Source organism: Patagioenas fasciata, chromosome 4 (genome assembly GCF_037038585.1).
Source record: "Patagioenas fasciata isolate bPatFas1 chromosome 4, bPatFas1.hap1, whole genome shotgun sequence".
NCBI lineage: Eukaryota > Metazoa > Chordata > Aves > Columbiformes > Columbidae > Patagioenas > Patagioenas fasciata.
In genome coordinates, this window is record NC_092523.1 from 25,249,043 (window position 1) to 25,268,150 (window position 19,108).

General features: G+C 37.1%; 1 protein-coding gene across 2 annotated transcripts in view; it reads right to left on the reverse strand.

Annotated features, from left to right (window-relative positions):
* Positions 1 to 232: 232 nt before the first annotated feature.
* Positions 233 to 19,108, reverse strand: part of PDS5A (PDS5 cohesin associated factor A) — a 78,513-nt gene continuing 59,637 nt past the window's right edge. The window contains exons 21-34 of one of the 2 annotated variants that reach the window (XM_065836133.2): positions 18,508 to 18,666; positions 18,197 to 18,265; positions 17,381 to 17,517; positions 16,626 to 16,749; positions 16,158 to 16,362; positions 15,568 to 15,682; positions 12,362 to 12,494; positions 11,617 to 11,736; positions 10,486 to 10,548; positions 7,655 to 7,800; positions 6,338 to 6,443; positions 3,239 to 3,591; positions 2,015 to 2,165; positions 233 to 1,431 (exon numbers count right to left, since the gene is read on the reverse strand). In XM_065836133.2, the coding sequence (XP_065692205.1) occupies positions 1,396 to 1,431; positions 2,015 to 2,165; positions 3,239 to 3,591; positions 6,338 to 6,443; positions 7,655 to 7,800; positions 10,486 to 10,548; positions 11,617 to 11,736; positions 12,362 to 12,494; positions 15,568 to 15,682; positions 16,158 to 16,362; positions 16,626 to 16,749; positions 17,381 to 17,517; positions 18,197 to 18,265; positions 18,508 to 18,666 (1,917 nt within the window). In that variant the 3' untranslated portion in view covers positions 233 to 1,395. The remainder of the gene's footprint in view (positions 1,432 to 2,014; positions 2,166 to 3,238; positions 3,592 to 6,337; positions 6,444 to 7,654; positions 7,801 to 10,485; positions 10,549 to 11,616; positions 11,737 to 12,361; positions 12,495 to 15,567; positions 15,683 to 16,157; positions 16,363 to 16,625; positions 16,750 to 17,380; positions 17,518 to 18,196; positions 18,266 to 18,507; positions 18,667 to 19,108) is intronic. The other variant, XM_065836134.2, reaches the window with a different exon arrangement.

Here is a 19,108-nt window from a genome sequence, read left to right on the forward strand (position 1 = left end):
AAGCAAACCTCAGCTCCTGGCAACAGCGTCCAGCTCTTCTACACCCAATCCAGGGACTGCACATTTCCCTTCTTCCCACACAACTCTGCAAGTAACTTCACCTAGAACGCTTCTCTTTTACACAGGGTAACTGTCTGCATCACAACTTCTGTGCTCAACACAAAACTTCTATCAGCGCCTGTGCACAGATACAGCAAGTAGTTTTCTGTGAAAGAAAAGAAAGACTGGCACATGACACCTAGAAGCGTTTATTTTATGCAACAAACTTAAATATGATCATGTGTACATAAAAGTGTACACTGTTTCTATGCTGAACAATGCCAGGAAACATAATATTGATGCAACAATCTTCTAAAATAAACATTAAAAAATGAGCCTGGACAGGAAGACAAAATGCAAAACAGACTTACTTCCAATCAGCACAATGCTTAAAATTGAGAGCAATCCTAAACATTTCCAACTTTCCTTACAAAGCTGCCAAAGTCCAACTATTTTTAAAAATTGATTTTTTTTTTCTTTACATCAATAATAAAAATCTGGTGGCAAACATTATAAAATCAAATGCTGGACTGTCTTTACTCCTTTAAAATTTAGAATATTCCAACAGAACCACAGGAGTAAAAACACTTAAAAGTGATATATGTTTTTATAAAACAAACATCAATATGTACACTTATTGCAAATTATATTAAACTAAAATGGAGGGAAAATTAAAAAATGAAATGTCTACTTGCGAATTAATAATAATTTTAAGTGATTACTTTCCCACTCTGATAAAAATCAGAAAGCAACATTTATAAAATTGCCACCACATGACTTTTCATAGCAGGGACTGAAATCTGTACATCTTATTTTTGCAGAAAAGTAGGCAGGCAGAAAGAATTATACATAAAACAGTCTCCAAAAGTAAAGCAAAAAAACTTTTTGTGAGCTTTTTCTCCTCTAGTCTTGTTTAAAATCCATTCAGTAGACTTCTACTTTTTCTGTGAAACATGGGGATACCTGGCTCTAGGATCACGAATTTTCAATGTCAGTGTAAGGACCTCCTCTGGCTTTCTTTAAAAAAAAATGCAGCATGAAAATTAACGGTGTAAATACACTTTTAAACTCCAGAATGCAGGAACTGGAACCAAGTGTTAAGCAATTTGCTTAATTATTGACTTTTCATAAAAAAAGTCTCTGGGGAAATAAGTACAGATGCTTTTAGCCTCTCTCTCAAGAGTTTCTGCTTTACATTTCCATTGAGAAGGATTAATTTCAGGTGAAAGGGAAGCATAGTTTTCCTTCTGGTTTCAGAGCTGAAAGCTGTGTGTTTTGAAGTAATTTCAGTTCTTGTACAGGAAATTTCTGAATCCTAGTTTTTGCAGAAGCTTGGAGCATGCCTTTATTTGGCCTTCATTTCCTCCCTTTTGGAGCGAGTTTTCTTTTTACCTTTTTGGGGGGCAGAAAAGGAAAGAAAAGTTAAGGACATGGAAATTACAACTGGTTTTGAATCAAATTCCTACCTACATACTTTACAATTTAGCTTTTACACTCTTTTTTATATTCTTCCAACTCCATCTTGTATCTTCTTAACAATTACATAATTAATTGAATGTAATTGAATTTTCTTATTGCATAGCACTATTTCCTAGTAAACTTGGAAATACACAAGTTAAGTAATAATAATTATTCCATAACCGAATAATGTCTTTTTCAGCATAAACAGAAATACATTTATCTATAGCTTTTATTGAAATCAGAGAATAAGAATGCTAACTTGTTGTAATTTACTGTATTTAATGACCTAGGTTTATAAAAATAGCCTTACTTAAGAACCAGCACTACTTCTAAAGTTTTTTTCAAGCATTTACAGTAACTTATACGTGTCTACTTAAAAGCAAAAACCCTACCAGACGTAGCTATCTTTACACACATTTTTCTAGAAAGACAGACAAATTTCTTTGATTCCTTACTGTATAAGCTACAATAACCACCCCCCCCCGAGTTGTCCTATATAAGATGCCTGCTACACCTTAAGGAATCCTCCCTCTGCTATCTCTGTCTCCTCAGTCTCTTCCTGGCTGCTGCCACAGGCCTTAAAAAGATCCATTGCATTTTGGGAATATTCTGGGCTGGAGTCTATCTCCAACAGTGAATCTCCATCACTTCCAAGCACCTGGCTTCTGAAAAACGTTAACAATGGTTTGGCATTTTTTCCAACAAACACTGAGGTATTACATATTTTAAAGAAGTTATCCAACAGAGGTGGTTTATTAAAGGCTATGGGTAGTGCAATTTGTTATGAAGACTTAAAGAATTTTGATGTATTAAACAAACGTTGCAAGGCAGTTCACAAATATTACTCTATTGAAAGACCAAACAATGTATTAGTGTATGAACCTTGCTGTGAGAGCAAAAGGTAGTTCTTTTTGACCAAGGCTCTCTGCAAGATCTTCAATTTACAAAATCTCTAGAAAGAAACAATTCCAACTATTCCTTCCTTTCTTAGATTACTTTGTGATTTCTTCCAGCACACAGGTTTGCTGACCTTATTGCTCTACAGCTTTGGACACTCTTGCATTAAAATTATTATTGTATCAGATTCAGCTAAACAAACTGCTTAGTGTTTACGTGCATTTGTGGTTTGCTTATATTAGAAATCAAATCAACATACGTAAACGCTAGAGTACAGAAAAATAAATTATCGTCCATGAGCTGTTTTGTAATTCGTATAGTTCCAAATTCTGCTTTTCATTTACTTAAAATATATATTAAAATATTGTTAATATTAAAGAAGCACAGACCAAACCTATCGCAAAGAATTACAGCTAGAATTACAGTTTTTTCTGTTGATTAAAGACGATAGTTTTTCGAGCCATTATTATCAATGAACTGGAGCAGAGCAGAGCACTTGCATCCCTGTGTACTTGGCGGAAATGAACGCGCTGAACACCCTCAACTCTCGGTTCTTTTACAGAGCAGCACTAGTATGGGGAACCAGGATGCAACAGGCAAAACCGGGTTAAATTATCCTGTTCTCACCAAACAAATTCATTTCTCCAATTCCAGCTGCTCTGGTACTTACTTTGAAAAACAGAACACAAAACAAGATACGCTGGACCATAGTGTTTATAAGTCATTGTGGTTTAGTTGTGCCCTTTAACACAGGTTAGATCTGCTATAATGGCAAATTCGGGGTCTGACTCGAGAAAGGAAATGCCCACCCCACCCATGTATTTAATTTGTTTATTTTTACCTTTGTAGATCGATTTGTCTCTGTGCTGCTGCTGGCTTTTTTGCTGTGTCTTGCTGTTTTGGTGCTTTGGCGTTACCTGCCTCCAAACTCCCTGGACTTTCTTGACTGACTGCTGCCCTTTTCCTTCCCCTGACAGGTGGTTTATTAGATTCCTCATTTTTTGCAGAGGTGCCCTGAGGTTCAGGTCTGGATGTTCGCCCTCTCCTGGTTTTTGCTGCTAGTGATGGTCCTGTTTCATCTGCATTTTTTTCTTCTGGTTTTTGATGAATATTTTCAGTTCCAGATGCCGTTGCTGTTCTTTTTTTCCCACGTTCAGTGCTGTTTCCTTGTGTTGCCTGATCAGAATTAATCTCCTGGGAAATAAAAAACATTGATGCGAACAAAGGAAGGATTCCCAAAGGTAAACTCAAATTGTTACCTCCCTGACGGAAACATGAGTTTATAAAACAGAAAGTAAGCATTGTTATAATCACAGAATCATGTCATCATTTTGGTTGGAAGAGGCCCTTAAGATCATCAAGTCCAACCATAACCTAAATCTAGCACTAGACCATGTCCCTAAGAGCCTCATCTATGCATCCACATCATATGGGCTAGACCTAGTAAAAGGTTTTACCAAACAGGACTTCTGGCCTTAACCTTGCAAAAAGATTTTATACACTGTGTGCAATGTTAGTATGTGCACTCAATCTATCTTGTAGTTGCTTGAAAGCGAGACTAGAGTAAGATTAATAACCTCAGCTCTTCCCATGATGGTTCTTCTGGGCAAGCTCCTTTACTGCCTCTTTGCCAACCAACAGGGGAGAAGTGAGGAGCAAGAGTGCCAATTCTGGTACAGCAAATGACATTTACTTCAACATATGCAAATTTTGAGGTCAACCTTCAGTACAAGTGCAGATTACTACAACCCTAAATGCCAGTGAAAGGAAAAAAATAAACAAGGCTTTCTGCGAATAAAGGGAGTAAGACCTAGTCACAAATTAATCTTGCAGCCTTTGGTAAGTCTTTGTCTAAATAGGTATGGCCCACGTGCATGTTTGTCTGATTCCACTGAAGAAAGCAATGGAAGTCATTGCATTTCACGAAGTGGTGCCTGTGTATGTGAAACAGAAAGGATGGTGACATGGTGACAGTGCAGGTCTCTGCACAGAAAAACGTTCCTGTGGGAACCAAGAGGGAGCACCTGGATGCTGGACGTTCATTTGAACGCCGGCTTCTGAAGCAGCGAGGTGGAGCAGTAGAGAAAAAGGCACTACAGAAGCACGGCCGGGATGACTTCGCAATTTCTAGCACTGCAATCAAGATCACTCACTATTACAAGCGCTGCATCTGAACCAAGGACTATTTTGTTAAATGGTCTACTGTTATTTCTTGAATGTTTAACTAAGTCACGGGGTCTCTGTAATCTTTATTACTGTTCTAGCAGCTTCATAGGAGCCATTTACACCTGCGATCCAGAAGATAACCACTCCTTGAAAACAGGTTTCAAGAACCTAGAAAGCATTTTTTTAAGATTTATTTCATAAATGCTTTGCCTAACTGCTCCGACTTTTCCAAAGAACCCTATTTTGGGGACAAAGAAGCAAAAAGGAACTAGCGTATCTTGAAATTTGGGAGATTTTTTTTTTCTTCATTAGCTCATGGATGTGAATATCACGTGGATTTTATTTTAAATTTTTTTTTAAAAAATGTGAATTCTTCTATGTGATGATACTAATTCAAAACACCTGCTTATGACTCTCATCACACAGAGACTGAGTAGATACATAACTTCTTAAAACGTGTACAGCATAAAACAGCATGTATCCCTACACTGTTAAAAAAACCAAAATCTATTTTGCTTTTAGAATCAGCTCTGGTCAAACCTTCTGTTGAAAGCAGGGCCTCAATTATCCAGGGCCCTTGACAAGCCAAGCTGTGAGCCACAACATTCCCCCACTTTTCTGGGCAACCTGTTCCAGTATTTAATATTCCTCACAGTGTCAAGGGGTTTTTTTTGCTTCTACTCAGATGGAATTTCCCCTCAAGCAACAGAAATCTGCCTGTAGCATTTTGTCCTGCTGCCATGCAGCACTAAGAGGGTGCTTCCACCAGCTCCATAAATACCTTGGAGGTACTGAAAGACTGATCAGATTCCCCCAAGGCTCCTCTTCTCTAGGCTGAACAAACCAAACACCTTCAACCTTTCCTCATACAACCACCTCTCCAAACCTTTCTCATCTTGGTGGCCCCTCTGCAAGGTTCTCTCCCGTTTTTCGGAGTCTCTGCTGAAGCGGGGAGGATGCAGCACTCCAGGCGTGGCGGAATGAATGCCACAGAGGGTGGAACAATCCCATTCCTCAATCTGCTGGCTCTGCTCTTGCTGGTGCAGCCCAGGACCCTGGCTGCCCTCACTGCTCAAGGCACGCTGCCAACCCACACTGTGCTGCTTGTCCCCTGCGATGGTCCCCAGGTCCTTCTCAGCCAACCTACACCCCCAGCCAGGCAGATCCCACCTGTTGCTCTGCTGCCTGGGTTTAAGCTACCCCAGGTGCAGGACTCCGCATTTACCTTGGTTAAACTTCTTACAATTGTACGCGTTATAAGTTAAGAAATCATTATGATTTAGGCATGATCTTCTCTCTCCAACAGAAGGTGGGAAAAGCATTAGATTTCCTCAGAGTTTAAATAATATTTATTTGTGACACTATCCAAAAGTTACGTGTTGATTTCATGCCAAAGGAGCACTTGAAATTTTCCTGGCAATATCTTCAGTTAAAGATACAGGTGTCAACCATCACTCTCAATCACAGCCTTACTGTTATTTACACTGAAAAACACAGAACAAAGGTGGGAATCTTTTGGAATTTTAGAAAAAAGAAGTCCCTTCCAATTTGTCTGTGCTATTTTTGAGCACATGAGCTCTATTAATTACTCTGGATAAAATAAATAGTTTTGAAAATACGGGTTCTTCTATTGGGCTAGGGAAGTGATACAACCACACGAAATGAAATCAAACATTACCAGTTACTCAGAGACCACCTGCAGTGGTGTGTACTGAATAAAACCCCCACGCCAAGCTAATTATAGAGAGACAGTCCATAAAATCTCCAGACATACCTTGTTTTTCACAGTTTCTGTCTTTGCTGGTGTGACTGAAATAATCCTTACAGGATTTTCTTCATTTTCACTGACCCCAGTTTCTGATATATCTGAACTTTGTTCCCTGGTAGCATAATCGGAGACAAAACAAAGCCAAAATACACAAAACAAATGAAGAAAAATGCTTGCAATTATTTAAATAAATAAATAGATATAAATCAATGCAGACAGGCTAAATTACTTTTAAAAGAGTTGAATTTTCTTGAGTCTACACTTATATTTTCTCTCCCAGAACTAGGAAAGGTCTGAAAGGGACTGGCTAGCCACTGAGCCAAATTTCTTATCAGAGACACAATGCCATATAGTTCTTTTTGCAAACTTAAGTCCAATGCTCTAAATGAGGCCATATTCTTTTTTCAGATAGAAAAAGTTGATAATGGCAAAGGAAGTGAAGATAAATAAAGACCAGCAACGCTCAAACGTCCATTTAATTTACACAAGCACACAATAGTTCTAAAAACAAAGTAGTTTAAAAAATAATCAAGATATCACAGCATATATCACACACACTAATAGAACAAATTCTGAACTGAGCTATACTTCCTTTCGGCCTTATGAAATGTAGCAACCAGAACTGATTTTCTCTACTCTCTTTAACCCTTTACCTTAACCCTTTACATTAACCATTCCAAAACAAATAAAACAATCTTAAAATCTGAAAGTGAAAACCGGTTCTCCAGATTTATGACAGATTTCAAAACTCTGGATCCACATAAAAATAACACTTATTAGAAGACAGACCAAATACTATGATCGTATGTTGCATCTCTCCACTGAGATCCTGGTTCTCTTCAACAAGCTCATTTTAATTGTGTTAAATAGGTCAGAATAATTCATTTACATCAAAAATGTTTCTTGTTACTAACCATGACTAATCCTACTTTATACATTAAAAATGTGCAAGTTGCAAAATCTGTTCAGTATAATTATGGCTGGTCTCTTCATATTATTTTCAGATGTAAAAATGTTATGAATATTAACCCCCAAAATCTCAGACAGTATAGTGTCCCTTCTGTTGTATTATATGTTATTACAGGTATACCACACCTAAACACTGTACTCAGTTTTTGTCTGCTAGAAGAACCGCAAACAAAAAGCAAAGATGGAGATTTTTACCTATAGAGAACTATTATTTTTTTTAAAACTGGACAAAATACAGACATTCTCCAAACACATAAGCACACACACCAAAACATCTCCTGTTCTAAAACACACAAACACACTGGAGAACATGAAGTAAAAAGAGCCGATGAAAGAAATTTCAAATTCCTGTACCTTGATCTGTTTCCTGCAGAAGAGCTGAGCTCAGAGTTCACACTGATGCTGCTGCCAGTCTCTGAGCCTGCAGTTCTAATACACGGTCTCCTTCCAGTTGCAGATAACGGTTTGTTTACTGTACCTAATACACCAGTTGGTTTTGGCTAAAAAGAAAGGTTTAATCTTAGAAATGGAAACTTCAGATACATAATTTATTTTTAAAATATTTCCTTCAGTATTTTCAAATACTTTTTCTGGATTAACAGTCTCAATCACAATGCCATCATTTCAGAGCCACAGACTTCATCTTTAATTAGAAAACACTGTCTATCCTACGTTTATTTCTTGTCGTTTGACAGCACTTCACCAACTGTCTTCGAAGGTGTAGCAAGTAGAGAAGTCCCAATGAAACCCAGAATGTTAGATAATATTAGAGGACCAAAAAGGTGTGTCAACATCCTGTATTTCCAAAGCAAAGCACCTCTGGGAGAGGCTTTCCAAAATGTACTGCAGAATTGGGTTCAATACAACAGCACAAAAAGTATACGCTTTTACTACACAGAAAACCTATGTAAAAATATTTAACACCACGTGTCTATTCTGGAGTTCTCCAACACAGTAATGATATTTTAGATTTTGCTGCTGTCCGTTGCCTGACGTGGTCAGGCTAGGTAAGCAGGAAGAAGTTTTTTATTTTGTCTCTGGAGAGAAGTCAAGTAAGTTTTCAGAACTGGCATGTCACATTCTTCATTAATTTTACACTTCCTCAGAGACCAAGTTAATTTATTAAGACATTCTCATAAGAAAAATCAATTCCCATGTGCTGAAGTTACAAGGGAGCAGGAAGGAGAGAGATACCACAGATGCTGGAAAACATTTGGCCAGCAAAAAAAAGCAATGATTCCTGTAGAAACAGCTTGTTACTGAGCACATGTTCAGTAGTTGCATCATCCCAGTGCTAATACTGCACAACATTTACTTAAATATACTGTTCATGTAATGTTTTATTTGATCTATTTATGGAGTATTTTATGAAAAGGAGGAACCATTTGGTGCAATTACTAGGAGAAAATGTTTAAGGGAGAAGAGAAAGTGCTTCTGCACAACCCATAGGTTGCAAATTGCTGGCATCTTCTGCCACAAGGAGCTGTGAAGGCAGAGCACCGGGAGGTTCAACACTGAGCTGATGGATTTGGGAAGAGGTCCCTAAGCAACATCAGCAGGCACACAGTCTAACATCCCATTATAAAAATTCTGAATGCTGGAGGAGTATGAGGGGGAACATACTGCAGAAAGCGGCAAGGCTTGCATGCTCTCCCTAATCATGGTGTTTCAGCCCATCAGCCAAAAAGGACCACTGGTCTGAGGCAGTGGGACATCCTTATACATCCATGTTTTCCAAAATGGAAGTAGACAGAAAATGAATCCAATGTTTGTGCACTCTATCAGAGCATGGAATAAGTGTCCGTTTTCCCAGAAGACTGAAAATTACCTCAATATTACTAGCTTGGTATGGGACATCCCTCCCTCTCAAATCTGCATGAGAGGCTTGTCTTATACCAGTAAAATTTTTAATTGAGGATGTAGTTTTAGTCTGCATTGCTGAGCGCCTTATCAGAACAGAAATGTAGCAAGTTTACACAGCCAACCAAACTTGCTTCAAATGCTTCATTCATTATATTTGAACGTTGTCAAAGGTGAAACAACCACAGCAGTAGAGAGATACCTCCTTCTGAGGATATTTAAAGCACGAGGCTGGTACTGGCTGCTGCTAAAGCAGGTGGTGGGTTCTCAGCCTGCTCCCTTCCTGAGGTAACCCCAACCCCGCTCCCAGCAGCACCCCGGCTGGGTCACAGCATGGACAAGGAGCAAGGAGAGGCAGGATTCTGCCAGCTGCACAAACCTCACCCGCATGAAGTCTAACAGGGGAAACTTTTTGTACAAATGCAAGATCAGTGTGAGAGAAGCAATCTCAAATGATATGGCTATTCTGTAAATGTGGGATCATTTATTTGTCTCTACTCTTACAAAGAAAAATTACCACAAAGTTCTGCTCTAATGAAAGACCTTAGAAACTAATGCAGTAACAGTTCATGGAACACAAAACATGAAAATTAACATGAAATGTATATGAAAACCATTATTTATACTGTTCTCAGGATGTTTATATTTTATGGGTCAGTCAGCATTCTTTCAGTAAGCTCAAAAAAAAACCACCCTAACAACCAACTTGCTAATTTATTGAGTTAGACAAAAAAGCATTCCTACGTAATTTAACCAGAACCTAGGAAAGACAGGTTCAGAATCCCAAGGAAGGACAGCTGATATCAGAAGGTATAAAAATGGGTTCTTTTTTTTTGGTGTATGTTCCTGCCCCCGAACCAAAAGACTTGGTATTTTCTCTCCCCTGTGAAGGTATCAGCCAAATTGTGTCTGAAATAAATGAGAGATTCAAAAGGGTGTAGACATTTGGATTTGATTTTAACATCATTAACAGCTGTCTTAAAGATATTAAGATGAAAATTAAAGACTTCCAACACTGGTGGTGTCACAATTCAGTATCTGCATCCTAACTTTATGCCACACACATCTGAGTAACGGAAAAACCTGTGGTCATGTGTAAATCTGTAGTTAATCAAGAACCTGACCCTCAGTGCACAGGTAACAGTCATGGTTTTTTGTGTACTCACCAGGTAGTAGGTTAAAGGCATTATTTATGCCATCAAATAAAAGAATCGCATATTATTGTACATAAAGTCTTAATACAATTTCTAAACTACAACAGTCCAGGACATTTAAAAAAATCTCAAGAAACATTTGAAGAATTTTAACTTGTCAAAATGCAGTACCTTTCCTGTCAAAAGAAGAACCCTTATCTCTTCTGAAATGTAATTCCTGTCATTGCAGAAATCCTGTAAAAAAATGAAATAAAAATCAGTTTGTGTTTGATCTTTCAATCTTGCTGTTATATTCTTTATATATACATCAAATTAGATGCTAGTATCAAGTGCTGCAGATATTTTGCACCACGCAACCTGCTGACAAATTAATCAGTCTAATAAAGATAGGTCAACCTAGTAGTTTAGAGGAGATTCATAGGGAGCAACTGCCTTTCCTATTTTTTCACTTACATCTTTTTAATGGGAAGTCCAAAGAGGAGAAGAGGTGCCGTGTTCTCTACACAAGTTGAAAACTGCTGCCTTTGTCACTCTGAGTACAGTTTACACAGACCAAAACACTAAATCTGAATGCAGGTCGCTATCACAGACACCAGCTCCCTGTTACCACGGCACCTGCCATTTCACAATTAAAAAAGCAAACTAGATTTTGCTTTAACAGACTCTGGAAAGGCTGCTCTTTAACAGCCTAAGACACTGAAAAAATGTGAAATATGTTCTTCAGTACAATCAAAATATCAGGTCTAGTCGGGAGAATTACTTTGGTTCCACTTACACTTTTCAGAATTATTCCCCTTAAAGAACAGTGGTGCTGCTGCTGACAGTAGAGCTGTGCTCACTAAGACGACTACCAGGCAATTAAGGGGACAAACTGGTACAACAAGCAAAATAGCTGAACAGCTACTGACAGATATAAACATACCACAGATAATATAAAAAATGTTCTCACTTTTTTTTTTTTTTGGTCTGCTTTGCATTGTAATTCAGTTACACAGTCAGAATACACATATATTCTCAAGTATTCAGATGCCCTTGTAAAACACTTCAATGAGATGATCTAGTGAAACAGGCTAACATATCAATATTTATTCCAATTAGCTCTCACCTGGTTACAAACATTTCTCGCACACATTCATGAGACAAATAACATCGCATACAGCCGATATTAAAAAATTTAATTGCTGAGGATAAAATATATGCATTTCCCCACTCATGATATTATGTTACGGAGATAACCAGCTCTCCATCATAAAATCAAAGTATTTCCCCTTATTACTTTGGAAATTAAATTAATAAATGTACCTTCTCAGGTTGTGTAAAAAATTTGGTTGGCAGTACAGGGTCCTTCGGTGAATCTGCATTGCACAAAGCACTTTTGCTGTTGATTACACATAGTGCTACATCACATACTGTATAAAGTTTCTGAAGAAAAAAGAAAACTATGCTTTAGAAATTACTGTTTCTACAGTGTACAGTGTATGTAGTTTTTAAAAAAATGTATGTGTTAAAATAACCACCACTGAAGACTTATTTTGTAATGACATTATTAATGGTACTGTGGGCTTTTCAAACACATATAGTAGTCTCTTTTTTCATATGATACTGCTTAACAGAAACTAATAATACTTTACATGCTTATGCTGTACAATAGAAGCTCCTGTTCAGTCAAATCACCATATATGGATTCTCTGCTAGAAACTACTAGGCTTAGCAGTAGCTACATAGTACAGTATTACCCAAAAGCAGAAGATATGTATGTTGGGAAATTAGGCAGTAGAAGTTAAAATAAGGCAGGTAGGCAGTAACAGGAATAGTTAACAAATTTTGCCTATTAACTTCATTAGGCACTGTGTGCTGGATAAGGCCAGCAAGGTTCTGAAAGAATGAGATTGGCAACATACAGACAATGCTTGCAATTCACACTCTCTATAAAAGACCATAAAAATATCTGAGCTAGTGCTTTCAGATTTCCTGCAAATCCTGTTCATCAACTGCTTGTGAAATCCTCTGCCCATCACCCAACACTTATCTGAACTGCATTTCTTACTTCATTTGCCTTTGGTTCATCAGGAGACTGAGCATCTCGGGTAAGTTTGATGTTTTCTGCCATTTTTTTCATGAAGGCATGGCTGTTGTTCTCATTCTTTGTCATTAAAACTTCAAGCATGAACCACAGACACCTAAAATGCCATAAAACCACAAGCAATTATATTCCAGCTTTTATACTGCAGGTCCCATATATAGCAATGTCTTAAAAATTTTTGACAGCTGTACTAGCTTTTCCTCAAGAAACCACAACAAATATGAAGATATCATAAACAGATATTATCATCCGACGGCATAAATAGAGTCTAGACCTTTAAAACACAGTCTCAATTGTACTCTTTGGAATAAATCTGCCAAATTAGTGTACTTCTCTTATATCTGTAAACACTGCCCAACCCATCAATATTTTTCTCTTCCAAATATGAATAGAAGCAAGAATTCTGGTGCTGCCATCACCTAGATAAAATTCGGTAACCTTTGGGCTATGTCTATGTTCCTATCAACGATGTACTGTAACCACACTCAAAATGGGCTTAATCAAATCCTACTGCTGCTGGGCAGTTACCCACATTACGAGGTTTAATACGAGAACTCACCCAGGAGAGGAGATCCAACACTGAACAGGTCAGATACTTGCTAATGAAAAGAAATCCTTACATACGGGCATAATGGAATTAGCTTTCCCAGTTTTATTTCTTTAAATCCGGTTTATTTATAGGGAGAACCCAATCTATTTTGACTAAAAGCTTGTTTTAAGAATTTTTCGATTATGATACAAGGCACAACTAGCTCATCCACATTCGCTATCAAGCTTCAGAGCTGCACATGACCAGTGGGTCAACCACGGTCATAAAAATAGTAAAATAACTCTTAACTGGGAAAGACTGAGAAATGCAAACTTTGCCAGCAGCTAATGTAATTCAGAACTCTGGAAGAGAGATCACCTTGCAGAAAGAGGCCAATAAAAAACTAGAAACACAGGATGACTGAACATCATAATTCCCTGTCCACAAAAGCCCCGGTCTTCTTAACTGATACAAATTAAATACTGTAATGCAAGAGATGAAGCAGCATTTATCTCAAAAATTCAAAGTAAACAAAGGGTTGTGCTCCATCAAAATACTTAGTTATCTGGTGTACAAATAAAATAAGACATGTACATTCTGACCTGCATCCAAGAGCTACAAAGGCTATAAGTAAATAAATGCATCAGATACCTTTACATCCACCTATTCACTATTCTCAAGAACTTAAATGAGATCAATACAGGATCGATAAAATACCACACTGACCCAGCATCTCCAAAACCCTGTGCCATCCAAAGATTACTATTGAGGACAAATTTTACCCTGGTGATTGCAGTTAACACACGTCAACTTCAATAGTTTGATTTCCTCACAAAATAAAAAAAATCAAAGAAATAATTATCAACCCTGAAAAAGACCTTTCCAGAACAAAAGTGGGATTTCATGTAGAAAAATATGCACTGAGAAGAACACAGTCACATAAAGTAAGCTCATTCTCTGTATCCATTTCAGTATTTTTGGAACATGGAATCAGAAGAAACAAACACTGACTCAAAAAACCCACCAAACTCAAACCCAAACATACCGCTGTAGGACAAGCTTCAAAAACTCCATAAGAATAAATATTACAGACTATGGTTAAGGAACTTGCTAAGCATGTACTTACTTTATGTGGCTGTATTTAGGCCACATAAAGCCAAGACGAACTACAGAGACAACTACAAAATGCACTGCCAGTCTGCTGCTTTTCCAAGATTGCAAGCATCTATGTTAACACTTTAAAGCCAACACTGTGACTCTCAGAACTCTTTATAGAAACACTGTATTACATTATATGAGAAAAATGTTTTGCATTTATCTCAGGAGACTCTTCAGAGAAGTATACCTGCCAAAATTCCCATAGAGTATTTCTTTGTTTGGAGCAGCCCTCTCTGGCTAGTTCAGCCAGCCTGTGACAAACATGAGGGAGGAAATTTGACAACAAAGGAGAACTATACAAGCAGTTTCCAAAAAAGCTCTGTGCACTAGAAAGCACTTCTCAGAGCAAGTATTAACAACCACGCATCAGAACTTGTTCCATGCATTTTGGATAAAGTACTCGCTGGAGAGTGCTTTCAGATGTTGCCAGGAACAAGGAGTCCTGGGACAGAATGTCGACTCGACAATTAGGTAAGAAATCTTCACTGACTCCAGGTTCTGATCAGGTGTGAGTGAAGGAACTCAGAAATCAAAACAAATTATTTTTTTCATTTAAAGAAAGAATCAGACTTGGACTCTCACAGGTGAAGGTGCAAAAAGAATTAAGATGTGAACTGGTCTGTTTGTGCCAAGAATGAACTGCTTTTCTGATGATGTATATTGTAGTATGTGATTATAAATGCCTTTGTAATACCAAAAGAACATCGCTCACACTTCCATCAAAAATAAATACATGAAAAACATGAAACACTAAAACTAAAGTTGCAGAGGGGATGCTTTAGCTATTTTTAAGAAGTGCCAAAACATAGGTATTTTAAAAAATTAATTACAAGACAAATACAAAAGCTATACTTAGGTGTGGAAGTTTATTTAAGGCACACAAGGAGGTCTCAAACTGGAAATAGAAGAGAGCAAGCTTCTGTATGACAGGCTTCTGTGCTGAATACATTAAGAAGCACTAAGCCTGCACTGCAGATGTACAGTGCAAACGATAAGTCAGCAGTAAACTTAACATGAATTCTAGTACGTTTCCATAGGAAAGAAAAAAAAAAATAGTTTCTAGTGAAACAGGACTCTGACCCTGCACCAGTGGCATTATATTTTCAATTCCTGGACGAGCTCTATATTTTGTAAGTTCCAAAATATTAATATTTGAACTGAAATCACTGGGCATCTCCTTAATGTGTTGGGAAATAAATAAAATAATTTAGGCACAAATAAAATAATCTAAAATCATTACAATACTTCAAAAGAAGCCTAAACAACTCACTAATTTGGTATACTATGATGTGATCTACAGGCTACCACTTGGGCTTTCAGAATATGCCGCTAGGCAGTTGTTAATGCCTTCTTCCCTTGGTTAAAGTGTTACATGTTTCCAAGACTACTGTTTTGCAAAATAAGGAGTTACTCTTCCTAATCAGTTTTTTCCAAGCACAGAAAAATTCTCAGCATAACAATTATAGAAACCTTTAACACTTACTCTTTGACATCACGAAGCTGATCAACATCCTGAGGTTTTGTGAAATCTGGATCATGCGCCAGCAAGTGAATCATATACGGTACCACATATTCAGGCAGCAAGGACAGCAATTTTTCTACAGTAACAAAAAAACTAATGAATAACCTCTTTATTACACACACACACACACAAGAAACACTTTTTCAAAGTAAATTTTGACATGCATTTTCTTCCTCAAGATTTTATTTTTAATGCATCATTAAAAAGAAATGAACGAGTTTCACTACTACAAAACTGCTTGGTCTTACTTCAGGAAGAAAGTCATAAAGCCTAAAATATCAGAAAACAGAACTTCATTTTTTGAGTAAAACAACTACCACAATAACAGCATTGTACATTACATGCAAAATTCTCAGCAATGTACAGAGATGCACTTTATGCTTTATGCTAAACTAAGTAAATTTAGATTTGAATGTATCTACTACAAAGATAAGGAAACAAAACTTATCCAGCATTTCTTTGCAAAAGCAATTTACTTAAATTTTAATGATTACTCCTTCCATTTTAATATTTGACTATTATATTCTGAACAATTTTACCAAAATACTAACCGTTAGCCATAGGATTCTGCTTAATATATTCTCTCCGTATACTGATGTTTTTGAGCAAGCACTGTCTGGCATGTGCTCTTCTCTCTTTCACAGGGTCTTTGGCACACAAAGCGAAGATTGCCATATATTCCAAAGGGAGCAGTAATTTCACAAGTGCCTTATGCAGTTTCTGGGCAAATATCTGTCTCACTTGGTAGCACTCATCCTATAGCAACGTAAGAGTACAACCATAAAAATCTTGGTCTTTAAAATAAATAAATAAAGAAAATTCAAGGTGGAATTATGAGGAAACATTTAAAAAATGTCGGTGTGTGTAGCACAATAAATATTTGAAATTTCAAGAACTCTTCCGAAAGCTGCAGTGAGGAATAGAAAATACTCAAATTTGTGGCAACAACAAAAGCTCATACGTAAGGACTCTGAACTCAATTAATTGAAAGTCACTTCAATTCAAATGTGGATACTTACATTAATGACAAGTGCACAGAGCTGGAACTGTTCTGGGGTAATTATTTCATGGTAACAGGGTTCCTGTGCAAGCTTCATTATTGCGCTACCAGCAGCTAATCGCAGTCGAGACATATCCGATTTACTATACAAGCACGAGAGGGAAAAAACAAAACACAGCTCACCACAACTATCCTTAAATTACTTGCATGTCAGGACTCCTTTTTAACAAGTTCAATGAGCAATTAAGGTATTTCTCTGTCAGGTCAGATCACAGTTCTATAGCTTCCAATCAAGCTAAATTAATTCAAGCAAATTTGTGAAAACAAAGTGCTCTGCTTTCCCCACAAAAAACTTAATTCCACTAAAATGAGAAGAGTCAAGTTTCTTGTTCTCATATCGCTGTCTAAATGAAAGCAACAATTTTCCCCACAGAATTTCTCTTTTCTTCCTTCACCCTCAGAATGAAGATGGAGTGCAACACTACCTCACTGCTGGAATGAAGAAGCCAAGATCACCCAGCTCTTAAGTGTGTTAAATCTTCTCGCTCAATTGTGTTCCAAAGATACTCCTGCAGGTCTTTTACTCTCTAGAATGTCTTTTACTATCAAGATATCCACAGGTTTCTGAGTTAGATTATTAATAAATTACAAGAAAGAGGGAGTATCAAGTGTATTTTTATACTGTCATTTCACTCCTAAAAGCTCCAAAAGAATTAATGTTCTTTGAAATTCTACAACAAAATTGATGGAAGCCTGAAAGGAACAAAACCTGACCTGATTCGCTTTTGTTCTGTCAAGTCTCCTTCACTGACGAGCATAGCTGATAATAACCGGAGTGTGGAATTTGCAGACTTGGACTGGTTGTTTTTCATACCCAACAGCCAGCGTACCAACAGTTTAATTGCTTGCACCTATCAAACATGAACAAATCAACAATGGATTTACTTCCTAAAGTAGATAAGGCACTATAACCTACTGCTGTCAAATTGAAATTTCCATTGACTCCTATTTATTAGAGCTGATACATTTTTAAAGGAACAGAATGAAGCAGTAAATATTTACAGAGTAAAGAAGGAAGTAGCAGTCTTTGTGACATCAGGACATTTCAACTATGGTTCAGTGTCTTCTCACAAGTGCATCTAGAGGATGCAGGATACTGGCTACATGATTAAAAATAAGAGCAACTAGATAAACATTTCTAGAAATGGCCATAATTAGATTCACAGCAAACAGCCTATAAAGATGAATTAGTAACATTCATCGGGGTCTCAATTTATTTAAAATCTGTTTACAGTCAGCAAAGTCAAACTACCTTTCTTGTAAGGAAAACTAAAACTTTTTAACCTCTTATTTTTTCCTCAACGTTCAGCATAATTAATATTAGCAAGTGAAGACACCAAAATGCATAGTTTCTACCAGTTCTATAACTGTGTGTATAATACACAAAAACTCTAGAACACTGCATATTCTAGGGAGACCAATAAAAAAGAACTCAAAGGGATTTATTCTAATACTCTCAATTGCACAACCTGGAAAAAGTGAATTTTAAATCTCAGATATACACATTATTACTGGCAGCAGATCATTCACCTTTGCTAGTACTTCAGGAGAAACTTCTTCATCTGGAGACCACAATTTGCCATTTTGCTCACCTGTTGACTACAGACATTCATGTAAGTTTAAGTCGTTCAACATATACAGAAAATTCAGAAGTAAAAATGGAAAAAAGTCACAGACTAAGCTTACTTTCACACAAAGATCTTTTCTAATGCAATTATCACTGTCCTAGCCATTTGCAAAATGTTCCTTCATCAACTGCTTTAACAAAAAATCTCTGTTCCCCACAGAACTAGAAACAGGTGAAGAGAATAGTATGAACTTACCGAAAAAGAAAATCTTACCCTGTCATTCATTAGGAGATCTTTTACAATGAAATTTGCAACAACAGATTTCATTGGAGAGGCAAACTGGTCTGGAGCCAACATAGAAATATGACCCAATGAGACTAATGGAGTTATAAGTTGTTCTGGCACATCAGCATTCAAACTTCTACTAAGAGGCTGAGGAAGGAGGAAAAAAAATAAAAGTAAGCTAGCATATCTAAAAATTTCTTTTACTTCAGGATTGCTGATGGGTTTCACAGTTTTTCTATAAGCATTAATAAAGTTAGCAAACCAAAACAGAAAGAATGTGATTTTCTAGTGAAATGATTAACCAAAAATCTCACATGAGATAAGGGCAAAACAAATTTTGCATTTTCTTCCTGTTTCAGCGGTGAAACACATTTAAACCTGGGAGACATGAGAAAACTGACTCAATTGTATTCAGGAGCTGTGAAGATCTGAATCATAACTCCAAATGGCAGGAAAACAAAAAGCAGGTAAAAAACCTTGGAAACCTCCAGGAACTTTTCTTTCAGCGATCAGCATTTCCCTTCCAGGTAACAGTCACCAGTGCTGCTGTATCACCCAGCACTCTCACACCAGATTCTGGAATTAGAGA